This window comes from Cydia amplana, chromosome 23 (genome assembly GCF_948474715.1).
Source record: "Cydia amplana chromosome 23, ilCydAmpl1.1, whole genome shotgun sequence".
Taxonomy (NCBI): Eukaryota; Metazoa; Arthropoda; class Insecta; order Lepidoptera; family Tortricidae; genus Cydia; species Cydia amplana.
In genome coordinates, this window is record NC_086091.1 from 5,778,936 (window position 1) to 5,791,640 (window position 12,705).

Genomic DNA, 12,705 nt, shown 5'->3' on the forward strand with positions numbered 1-12,705 from the left:
TCTGAATTAGCAGTACCTATAAATCAAATTGGGAAAATTTTAGTAAATCGCACACTAAAAAAATCTCGGCTAATAATATTGAGTAATTTGAGTAAGATTCTTAGACATTTCATACTATAAGATACGTCTCACTTCTATCAGAACACAACAAGATACAATTGTGTTATTTTTACCTTTTATGAAAAAGTATTATTTAGTTTACAATGCCAAGATTAAGTTTTACAAAAGTAATAGAGTCTGTTCGGAAAGAGAAGAGTCGTGGAATGTATTGGACCCCATACATTCCACGACTCTTCTCTTTCCCCACGAAATATTGTGAATGTTTGGTCTGTTTCTTCCTTTGATGGTATACCAATGTCAATAAAATAATCAATCAAACGGTTAGTAACCAATAAAGTCATAATAAACACAACAAAGTTATTTAAACTGGGCAAAACCACACTACTCCGAATTGCACTGCCTGCCACATGCATACGGTCATACGGTGTGCAATGTGCATTCACCACATCTGACAGAAACACTATACAGCCTCAGCCGACCATAACGAACGTAAACAGAGGAAGTGATTTTTAACCGGCTTCAGAGGGCGCTTATCTAAATAAACTTTTACAAATGGCCACAGCTTAGAATGCAGTGCGGTCACTTTGCTAACTTTGCTTTGAAACAGGTTGATGGTGTATTCCCATTTGTCCCCTACGTGACCGCGACCGCCTCCATACAAGTGGCGGGGACAGGTGGGAATGATTCCTATGAATGCACCCATTCCCATAAATGTCCCGGCTGGGACAAATGGGAATAATACTTCTTCTTGCTGCTTGATGTATCAAATGAGTAATATGAGTATTTTTTTTAAATATTATAAATGGGTTTACTCATGGCCACAGACTAGCCGAGGCGAAGACGTGGCCTACGATGGAGCGAGCCTGCCCAGAAGGTGCCTGTTCTGTGCCTGAATTCAAAATGTTTGTAAGAATATTTAACATGGTGCCCTTAAAGTTGATAGTATGTAGTTCGTTCCAAAATTGCAAGATTTCGGATAGTTACAGCTAGTTGAGCTAGTTTAATTTAGTTTGAATCTGACTTGTAATTTTACTATTTATACTTTGTCTATCTAACTCCACTGTATACATTAGGTACATTAGGTACCTAATGTTATGATTAAATACGAATCATGTATCAAAATCAATTCGATAGGGTTTTACCAATAATATATAATACAATAATCGAAATCTTAGAAAACGGCGGTACCAAGAAAGCGTACGCCATTGTAAATAATGCAATAATGAGGCAATGAGAAAGCGAAAATGCGTAGTCAATAAATAACGCAGGTGGCAAGCAAAAGCTAACTACTTACTTGTAAATACAAACACTTAATTGGCTCGAGATAGCTGATCTGGCATGCTAATGATAATGTAATGTCAAAGACAGCAGGTATTCCATGTTAATTTAGAAATATTCACATGAGAAACTTCATACTATCCCCTTGAGTTTTGTTACTGATGTAGGTACGAGTATTTGTCACTGTGTCTGTATTGATTGCGGAAATGTAACGGAATATTATCGACTGATACTTTTATAACAACCACGGGACTTAATCGCGTAAGACTTACGTTTATTTATGGCCTGACGTTTCGAACGTGACGTTACGTTCGTGGTCACAAGCAGACTGGCATAGATAGATACGTGGTAGTTATAAAAGTATGAGCAGGCGTGGCTCACTCCGCGATTACGTCGCTTTGCTACAGGTAGCTAAAAGTACATCCGTTCGGCCCCACTTTTGGGGAAAGCCATAAGTCGCGCGTGGCGCTGTCGCCACCTAGCGGCCATATCTGTGCTGATCGTAACAGACGCGTTTTGTTAGAGAGTGAGTCTTCTGTACTTAGTACTATTATTTATTCTGTGGTATGAGTGAGAATCGTGTTCGTTTAAATCAATATACATATTATCGACTGAATCAGATGTGATTCATTTTTAATATTAGTACTTTGTGCAAAAGGTCCAATAACTGACGAATTTCCGACGTTTAATGATAATTTACTCGTAACATAAAAAGTGACTGTGTGTACCTACTGTAACATAGTTGAATCTATTTCCTGACTGAAATAGTTCATTTCTAACGATTATCAGACTGATACGAACCCGCACACTGGATCGTCTTGCGGTTCCGCATCTACTGTAAAGACCGCCAGTGACGTCTGGATGTCAACTGCAGCTGACTGCAGTGACGTCCGCCGCCGCATTACTACCGCGAGTATGACGTTCATTCCGTCACTCATTTTATCAAAAAAATGAGAGATACAGTGGCGGTAGGGTTTGCAATCCGGATCCGAAATGTATGAAATTATCCGGATCCGCGGATATTCCCATACGTTTCGGATCCGTCGTGCAAACCCTAAGTGGCGGCAACAACGCGCCGCAACAGTAATGCAGCTACAGTTGCGATTCGAACATCACCTTTGAGGTTCCGTCACACAGGCGAGTTTTCCGGGCGGGGCGTGAGCGTTTTATATGTAAAAGCGGCGCGCCCCGCCCACGCTCCGCCCGGAAAACGCGCCTGTGACGGAACCTTTACTGCCTCAGCCGCAGTAAGCTACGGCGTGGCCAGTCGACGAAATAAACAGTTCCACCGAATGCAGTAACAATTAAGCCAAATGGATGCAACCGGGGTCGACGCTCGCCGTTTATTCCTGGCCGACAGAGAATAATCTTTACAGAAGAGGCATGCGATTGAACGGAGCTCGGAGTTAGTTGCCACTGGGTCTAGAATTTTCGCGTTTCGGTGGTTTCGGTATTAAGAGGGTGTAGTTTTTAAACGACTTCCAAATCTCAAAAGGAGGAGGTTATCAATTCGGTTGTATGTTTTTTTAATGTTTTTTACTCCATATCTCCGTCAATACTGGACCGATTTAAAAAAAATATTTTTTGTTTTGTTTTACACATTTTAATCACGGGCAAATGCCAAGAAAAAAATCACACGGAATCTAGACTATATGTGCAAGGGTACATTCCAACCGAAACCTTAGAAAGGCTAAAGTTGGCTCGATAGAAGAAAATCACGAAAACATGTCTAATTTTCATTTATAAGTCGTTTATCGTTACCCTGCATAGTTGCATACCATAGCAGAATAATCTTAATATTAAATAACTAGTGATATAGTCAAGGGACCTGATTAGCAAAATTTTAAACAGAAAATAAATTTTCAGAATAATTGATAAAAAAGGGAACACCGGCGGAATGGTCAGATCATATCTTCCGTTCGCGCGGCGCGCTATATCACCTATATTTTTTGTTCCCTTCTAATTTCCTAACTAATTTTATACTGATTTTCGAAACACCAATTTCCTGACTAATTTTATACTGATTTTCGAAAGACCAATTTCCTGACTAATTTTATACTGATTTTCGAAAGACCAATTTCCTCACTAGTTTTAAACTGATTTTCGAAAGACCAATTGACGATTTGTTTAATCTATGGCCGATCGCGTAGCGTGAAGAGATAGTCTGTGTGTGACGTTTTATTTTATTCCTCTTCCAGCTTTATAACCCGCTAGATGATTCATAGCGAAACTATTTCAGTATCGAGTGACGAATCTGCTGTATTTATAAGCTTTTATTTAATTTTGTGCTGCCATATTTATTCATTACTACGCGACTTCGCGATCGCGATCGCGACCCGCCGCGGCTTCGCACGGGTTAACAAATTATACATAAACCTTCCTCTTGAATCACTCTCATCATCTTCCTCGCGTTGTCCCGGCATTTTTGCCACGGCTCATGGGAGCCTGGGGTCCGCTCGGCAACTAATCCCAGTAATTGGCGTGGGCACTAGTTTTTACGAAAGCGACTACCATCTGACCTTGCAACCCAGAGGGTAAACTAGGCCCTAGTCCGGCTTCCTCACGATGTTTTCCTTCACCGAAAAGCGACTGGTAAATATCAAATGATATTTCGTACATAAGTTCCGAAAAACTCATTGGGACGAGCCAGGGTTTGAACCCGCGACCTCCGGATTGCAAGTCGCACGCTCTTACCGCTAGGCCACCAGTGCTTCCAGCGCTCAGCGCAGCGCTCTTGAATCACTCTATCTACTTATATATAAAAAAAACCGCATCATAGTCCGTTGCGTAGTTTTAAAGATCTAAGCATACATAGGGACAGACAGCGGAAAGCGACTTTGTTTTACTATGTGATCTAACCACGGAATATTGGCTCCTTGTATTTGGGCAATTATAGCCCTGTCAGTTTCTTTTGCGATATTATAGAAAGAGAAGCAACACGAATATTTTGACAAATATGGGCAAGTCAAGATTAACTAGTGCAAACATAAGGCCGTTTTTATGGACGTTGGTTGTGGACAGATGAAGTGGACATAATGAAATGGGCTTTCACCACCACGAGTTTGTCTAAAGGGGCCCACTGATTAACAGTCCGCCGGACGGTATCGGCCTGTCAGTTGTTCGGAACTGTCAAATTTTTGTTCTAACTGACAGGCCGATACCTTCCGGCGGACTGTTAATCAGTAGGCCCCTTAACAGTAACTCCCATACAAACTTAAGTGCGTATATTCAAACTTCCACATTTTAATATCTAATTTTTGTGTGTGTTTGTTTTCGGAATAAAAAGTACATAAATCTCACTGACCATCCAGCCTCTGGTCAGTGATAAATCTCTAATCTAACACATGGACCTAGAATATTACGGACAGAGTTTCGCTTACAACACAACTGTGATTCCAACATCCACCAGTTTCATAGTATTTACGCGTGACACACACACATTGACAGCCCACATCCACCAGTTTGCCGTCAGACGAATCGAAACGTCATTGAAGTAAACATGTCGAAGAAAAATATAAAATATGCCGGCATGCGTAGTTAAATCCTGCTAGAATTGTACCGATCGAAAGAAAAAAAGTCACGGAATAACTTTTCATACTTAAGTTTATCAATTAGTACGTAAAATCACGATAATTTGTTGTTTATAAATTATCAAACTGCAAAACAGGAGTGTGACCAGTAACATGAATAGGGTAATTTCCCGAAAGTAGGGTAATTGATACCCTTCTTATTAAATCATTATGTATTAAGAGATCATTTAGGTAAATGGTTAAATTATTGATTGTGCATTTCAAACTAGGTCGGTATGGTAATTTCCCGATACTAAGGTGATTAGACGCTTACATGCATGTTTGATAGTTAACGTTTGTTTGTTATGTATATTATAACTTTTTTGTTGAAAACCAGATATGTTTCAAGTTAAATGTATAAATTAAAAAAACATGACGAACTGATTTCATTACGATGCTAAGTATCATTAGGTATTAAAAATAATGTTTGCACAAAGTAATTGTGCAATATTGCGCATTTTCAAGACCTATAAACTCAGATACCTACATACACACCTTTTTTATTGTCTAACGTAAAACTGTCCTAATTTTTTTATTTGAAAACAAGGACGATATTAAAAATAATTGTTTCACCATTAGGGGAGAATTTGTGTTACATGGTAACACTCGTCTACACGCACACATTCAAACTGTCCGCCATTGCAGTGTCACAGTTTGTCTTAGGTGACAGTCCGTCCGTAATATTCTAGGTCCATGATCTAACAATTAAATCGATTCAGGGCGATAAAGGGCGACCCTTGCATATTTGCATAATAATAAGTATTATTTTACCGCTGTGATATCTTATAACGCGTAATCTGATGTTAAATATATCGGTCACTGACTCTAATTAAATAAATCCATAACGAGGTATTCTAGTCCTGGAAAAATCAGGACTGCCACATTCCAAAATTCTGTTGATACTTCCAAACGTTCTAATTTCTTATGGCACTCTCGAATGTGTTTATTTTCGGAATAAAAAGTAAGTACACAAATCTATAATCTAACAATTAAATCGATTCAGGGTTATAAAAGTCAGACATATAGCTGGTCAAGCAAATCTTGTCAGTAAAAAAAGGCGCGAAATTCAAATTTTCTATGGGACGATATCCCTTCGCGCCTACATTTTTCAAATTTGCCGCCTTTTTCTATTGACAAGATCAGCTTGACCAAGTATATCCAATTATTTTTTTATTTAATCAAAACTGTTCTTCAATCAAAATTATTCCTATAAGGTCTAATATGGTTAGTTAAGTCGAGTGTTGCTGTTAATGTTAGTATGTACGTATAAAGCGCCTTAAGAGGCATTTAAGTGTTAAGTAATGTGTGAATTATATTGATTCATGTGGTCTTAATGGACAATTAAATGTATAATCTTTTGTAGATCTGGGAATTAATGGTTTCGCCATATACATACTCGTATTATGTACATATATCGGTGATGTTCGATGTGGTGTTGAGATTCTGATAGGTATTGCGACGCTCTGTCTAAATTCGCTATTCCAAAATAAATAAGTGATTTCATCTGATCTGTAGTCGTATTAAGGACCTCTAGAGGTAATGTATTGTAATGTATCTTACATGGTGATTGGTTTTACAGGGTGTGAAATTTAAGAACTAGATTTGACCGCCATGTATGATAATCGCCAATTAATCGTTTCGGAGAAATTATCGATATTTAACTCCATACATTGATATATTCAAAACTATTTTTAATATCAGGTCAATATGTAGTCGATTTTAGCCCCCTAACCATTATTTTTAAAATATATTTGACTTACATTCATACTTTTTCAAATAATTAAATCACTCTCTGAAACCATTAATATTGAACATTGGGGATGAAATCGATAGCTCTTAAGATCCTCCATCATTAGCCTTCGTCAGATCCATACTGATCGCGACACTGTATATAACAGACCGAACTAGTAACTACCTAACCTAAAAGATACACTTTAATCCTTGTGAGTTTCTAATCCAAAGATGCACATGAGTCAATCCATTTGTCATCGCTTTCTCGCGGGGGCTGAGCCTAATTGACAATACGTTTTTGGAGTAGAGATTTATGGTGATTCACAAGTTCATAACACGCACGTTATACAAGTCATACTTTGTTTTATAGTCATCATATGATTTTTAAATGTTGACTTATATACTTATGTTAACGAAAATAGTAAACAATAAGTATTTTAAGTAACCGTCTGAGACCAGAAGCAATTGGTTTGTGTAATGTTTATTATAATTAATATTCAATTTTGAAATACCTACTATTATCTACTAGGTATATTTTATAGTATAGTATAGTATATTTTAGTTTCCTAATAGTTTGGCTAAATCGGGCCTGAGAGTGAGATACATTCGAATTCCAATCTAATTTGATACATTCCAAACGTTCTATTTTCGTATAGCAATGGCCGACCCTTGTATAATAAGTATTATTTTACCGCTGTGCTGTGATATATCATAATTCATAACGCATAATCTGATGTTAAATATATCGGTCACTGACTCTAATTAAATAAATCCATAATGAGGTATTCTAGTCCTGGTTCAGGCCTGACACATTTCAAAACTCATTTGATACATTCCAAACGTTCTAAAAAAATTCGTATGGCACTCGCCCCTTGTATAATGGCTCCTCTACACGATGGGCCAGCGCCGGCCACTCCAAGGGACGCAGCCATGCGGTAGAATGAGATAGCAATATCACTTGCTCCCTCTAACGCATAAATGCGTCCCTTGGAGTGGCCGGCGCTGGCCCATCGTGTAGAGGAGCCATAATAAATTATATTTGATGTTTTTGGGTCATCAAAAAAATAAAATTGTTTCAATAGAAACAATAACCTAGCTACTCAAACTACTTCTTTTACTTGCTGCTAGCTGTTCATATTAGCTTTTCAATTAAAATAATAATAAAAAAACCACTGAACTGTAAACAAAAAATGATATGCCGAATAATTACATAATTATTGTTATGTAATAAGTAATAACATTAATCAATTTAAAAAACCCACTGAACCAGAAACAAATATTGATATGCCGAGTCCCAAACTAAACAAATTCATTGCGCTCAAAGATAAATAAGATATACGACTCGATTTAGATCACACGAATGTATCACAGATCACACATGGTCCACTATAATGGTACAAATATTTACATTTGGCAAGGTCCTTACTAAGCTGTTTTGAACTTTGCGCTATTGGAATACGAGCTAGAATTAGAAGGGTGACAATCGGTGAATGTTTTAACTGATTTATGAGTCACATGTCACATGTGAGCATGTGACTAGGTTAGACGGAGTGTCTGAAGTGATATGGAGAACAGCAGTCTTTCAAAAGTTATTATACCTCTTCTATCTTCTTGGCTATATATACCCATATAATTTGGGGTCAGCCCAGGGATCCATATCTCACTAGGTAGGAACCTAGTGAGAACCTAGGTAGGAACCTAGTGAGATATGTACCTTATTTATGTTTTCATAAAATATAATCTGAAGTTAAATTCCAGCCAGACAGTCAAAGCGTCGTCTAGTCTAGACATGTCAAAATTGGTACTTTGATGTTGTACACATTTTTTTGATAAATTAGAGAGTAAAGTTGATATATTTGTATTCCCAATAGCCTACGTATGTCGTATAATTATGTCCCTATCTATACCCATTACTACTTATAGTTTCGAAGTGAAGAAAATCAGACGGGATGTGATGTGGCAGACGTGTTTTTGTAGGCTCAAATTTTCATACTACTAGACTTCTGTCGACTGTCAAATAACGAATGTTTCTCATAAAATGTTATCCCGTACACTTCCCATGCAGAAAATATTGTGTAAGTACGCGTCTCGCCCACATGGCGTTTACAATGTCGGCATTACTGCCCGGCGCAGGAAACGTCTATTTTGGGGACAAGGGACTTTTGTATTCCCTTTTACTTACTCCTGAGAACATTTACTGAGATTATTGTTGTGTTTCACCCCAATGAAGGCGTAATTAGAGTGACAGAGAAAGATGCCCGCAATTTGCGAACTTCGATTTTCGCGGTTATAGCTCTGATTATAGTCCAGTCCAGTCCACTAGGGCTTTTTCTAAAATAAATATCGAAAACCCGATTCTTTCAAATCTGGACATTCTTGGGCTCATTCTACTCAGAATCGACAGCACTTTCCATCCTACCATTAAAAAAAGATGTCCCAAAATGTCCATTCCATTACGTTACGTTTTTAGTATGAGAAAAATGTTCACTTGTATGTAACGTGACGTAGTGGAATGTACAATTTTCATACAAAATTTTGGGACAATTTTTTTTATCACCAGTATTGAATATGCTAGTGATTCTGAGTTGAAAGAAACCAAAAACACCAGGATCTGGGAGAATCGGGTTTTCAATATTTATTTTAGAAAACGCCCCTATGGCCTGAGTCCGCTTGATATTTGGTATACAAGAGCATAGAGAAAAAAATACATAGATTGCTCACTCCATATTAGGTATTAGGTACATGAGTTTTAGTACCAAAAAGACTATTAGCATCTAGCATCGGTCGGTGCTACATCTATTGTCAAGTAGCAGTACTGATAGTTCCGCTACTCGATGCTATATGTAGACACTGAAATTAATAGTCTAACTGATGTATGGAGTGAGCACTCTTGTCTTATTATATTTCTCTATGACAAGAGTCATGATTGTCATGAATGTCATGTTCGCTAATAGCTTTGTGATTGTAGCTCTCAAAATTAGTTTTTATGGGTACAGGCGCCCAATTCTGCCGTGCTAACAACATATGCAGTAATCGCAGTTGAAAAGTCATGCAATTGTTTATCTTGTTCTCTTTGAATAAGTTCTTTATTTAAACGATGATTTTCATGCAAGTACTGCACTTACTATTAGCAGGGCAGAATTGTATGTCACTAGTTATATGTATCATCATTCCGTCGTGGCTAAATCAATTAATAGCTATTGTGGTCAAAACAGCAGCAAACCAATCAAGCTATCCCACAAGCTAGTTAAAGGCATTACCACCCGTTTAGTGCTCTAGTGTTACATATCGTATGTCCTAGGCAGTCTCGGGTGTTGGCGTCGCATTGCAACCGGTTACAACCAGATACTATTGAGAACTCATAAGGATCGAGCAGTATTGGTGTTATGTTCAATGATGATATATACGAGTATGATGGCTGTGGAAATGTTTGGATATTAATTGCTACATAAATTTACACATAGGTACACACTGCAAAAGTAAAAGAAGCTGAACGGCCGAAGTGTTAAAAATAATATGATGGGTCCTCAACTGTGCGTTTCTCCAGAAACTTCCTGTCTCCCACAGCTAAACTATTATGAAAGAATAAACTCCTATCTATCTAGAATAACTTGTGGTGGGGCAAACCAAAAAGGTCTAAGTACTTTTTCGGGGACGTGACTAATAGGTACCTATACGTATTACGTAGCAGCTATATTAAATAACCTGCAGAAATCTATATTATAGATATATACTGTTGAATTTAAGGCTAAGTTTTATGCCAAATATCGACTTCTTAGTTTTCTCAGCAGTGTTAATAACCGGACAAATGCTAGTCGGACTCGCCCACCGAGGTTTCCGTACTTTTTAGTACTGTTAGAGCAACAGAAATACATCATCTGTGAAAATTGCAACTGTCTAGCTATCACGGTTCATAGTATGTACGGATGTACTTTTAGCTACCTGTTGCAAAGCGACGAAATCGCGGAGTGAGACACGCCTGCTAAAGATCGGTTTTCCTAGGATAGCGGTGCCGTCATATACTTAGCGGCCGTCTTCATACTGAATAATACGGCTAAATATGGATGTCGTAGTATTTGTATGGAGACGGCCGCTATATGACGGCACCGCTATCGGAGGAAACCAAAGAGTAAGACTCCAATGTCCGTCTGTCTGTCTGTCACCAGGCTATACTCATGAACCGTGATAGCTGGACAGTTGCAATTTTCACAGATGATGTATTTCTATAACCTTTTAAAATAACTTCACCCGACACTGTTCTGGGATGCCCCTTGTTTAGAAATGTTTAAATAACATTTAAACTAAAACTCATACGAGTCGGCAAAGAATTCAAAAGATATAGATACAAACACTGTCGATTACTAAGAAGGCGATAAGGCGTTATGCTAATAGAATGAAGTCATCGCTCTGTACTGTTATTACTTGTGATCCTTGTAATATATCGACAAACAATTATGGACTTTAAGGCAATGCAGGAAGGGATAGAGTAGTTTGTGTTAATATGTTAATGTTAGATTACAGAGGCGGTCAGTAGGATAGAATGTCAAACTGTTAAGTTGTACTAGTTCAGTACTAGTTACATTAAAGCACACTGACATGTTTGATTATACAATACAAGGAACAAAAAAATATTATAGGACATTCTTACACAGATTGACTAAGTCCCACAGTAATTCAAGAAGGCTTGTGTTGTGGGTAGGTACTCAGACAACGATATATATAATATACAAATACATAAATACATAGAACTACATAAATAAAATGCAACATACATTATCTTCGAGGGAGACATGTTGAATGCAGAGCGAAGTGATTTTTTTATAATATCCGAAGTGTAGCAAACTAGACACGATGTACACTTGACATTAACTAAAATTTGCGCTTGAAAACTCAATGTTTCTCTAAAATTCGTTGAGTCGCTTTGGGAAAAAAATAGTTCTCGAAAAATCGTAGGTATCGTTTTTGAGTCCTATCAAACGACACCCCAATCTAAGGAGTTACAGCGTAAAATACTTACATGCTTATTTTACATGTAGAGTTTTCAATTGTTAAAATGAATTAAATAAAATACGTCAAATTACTCTCGACAGTGACGTAATCCAATTGATACAGAACCTTAGAATATCTTTATAAACGACTGAACAATAAATAAATTCACACACGTTCAAGGCGTTAGCCCGTATTGCTAAAGACGCCGGTTCGGCGGCTTCGTCACTTTTTCTTTAATATATGGCATCTATTTCAGTTTATAATAAACAAATGGTTAAAATATGTATTATCTTTATTACAGAGTGGCTACGAACACTCCTCACCTCGTGAGCCTGGGCACAGGCAGGCTGAGCACCGCGGTTACACTCCATCCTATCAAACAGGGTAAGTTGCCTTACGTTTACGAGTAAGGTATGTTCAGGTAAATCTGAATACTCTAATCAGCGGTCGGCAACCTTTTAGCAACGCATGCGGCCCGCGGGCCGCAGGTTGCCGACCGCTTCTCTAAATTGTCGAGTAATTCCGAAAAGAACTCTAATTTGATTGAAGTAAGGATTATTTTCATGCTAGGCCGCCGTCGTGACCAGAACCACAGAATAAATAATAGGTAGTATGTACTAGGTACAGAAGATTCACTCTCTAACAAAACGCGTTTATTACGACAGATATGACCGCTAGGTGGCGCAAGCGCGAGCAGGCGTCCGTTCCGTAGCGGTGCGCGGCAACTATTATGGCTACACACCAGAATTGGTGTGGGTCGCATATACTTGTAGCCCTTGTAGGTACTTGCAGCGACGCGACGAAATCGCGGAGTGAGCCACGCCTGTCAGAACTAGGTACTGCATGGCATCCTTCAGATACTTATACTACATACAACAACTTACGTCAACTTCTAGAACAATTGTATTGTAAATATTTTTAATTTAAAGGAGTATGTACAGGTGGTGAACATCCATACAATTGAAATAAGACACACTGCGATGCTGCGATATACTAGAATTTACTAGATTATAGTAATTACAGATATTGTTTTACGGGAGCATATTGTGTTGACCGGGAGTTGTCCTCGCCCCCGAGG

General features: G+C 38.1%; 1 protein-coding gene across 1 annotated transcript in view; it reads left to right on the plus strand.

Annotated features, from left to right (window-relative positions):
- The window catches only part of LOC134658856 (repetitive organellar protein), a 79,274-nt gene that overhangs the window by 14,466 nt on the left and 52,103 nt on the right, over window positions 1-12,705 (plus strand). Inside the window, exon 2 of the mRNA XM_063514527.1 lies at window positions 11,929-12,011. Coding sequence (XP_063370597.1) covers window positions 11,929-12,011 — 83 coding nt within the window. The remainder of the gene's footprint in view (window positions 1-11,928; window positions 12,012-12,705) is intronic.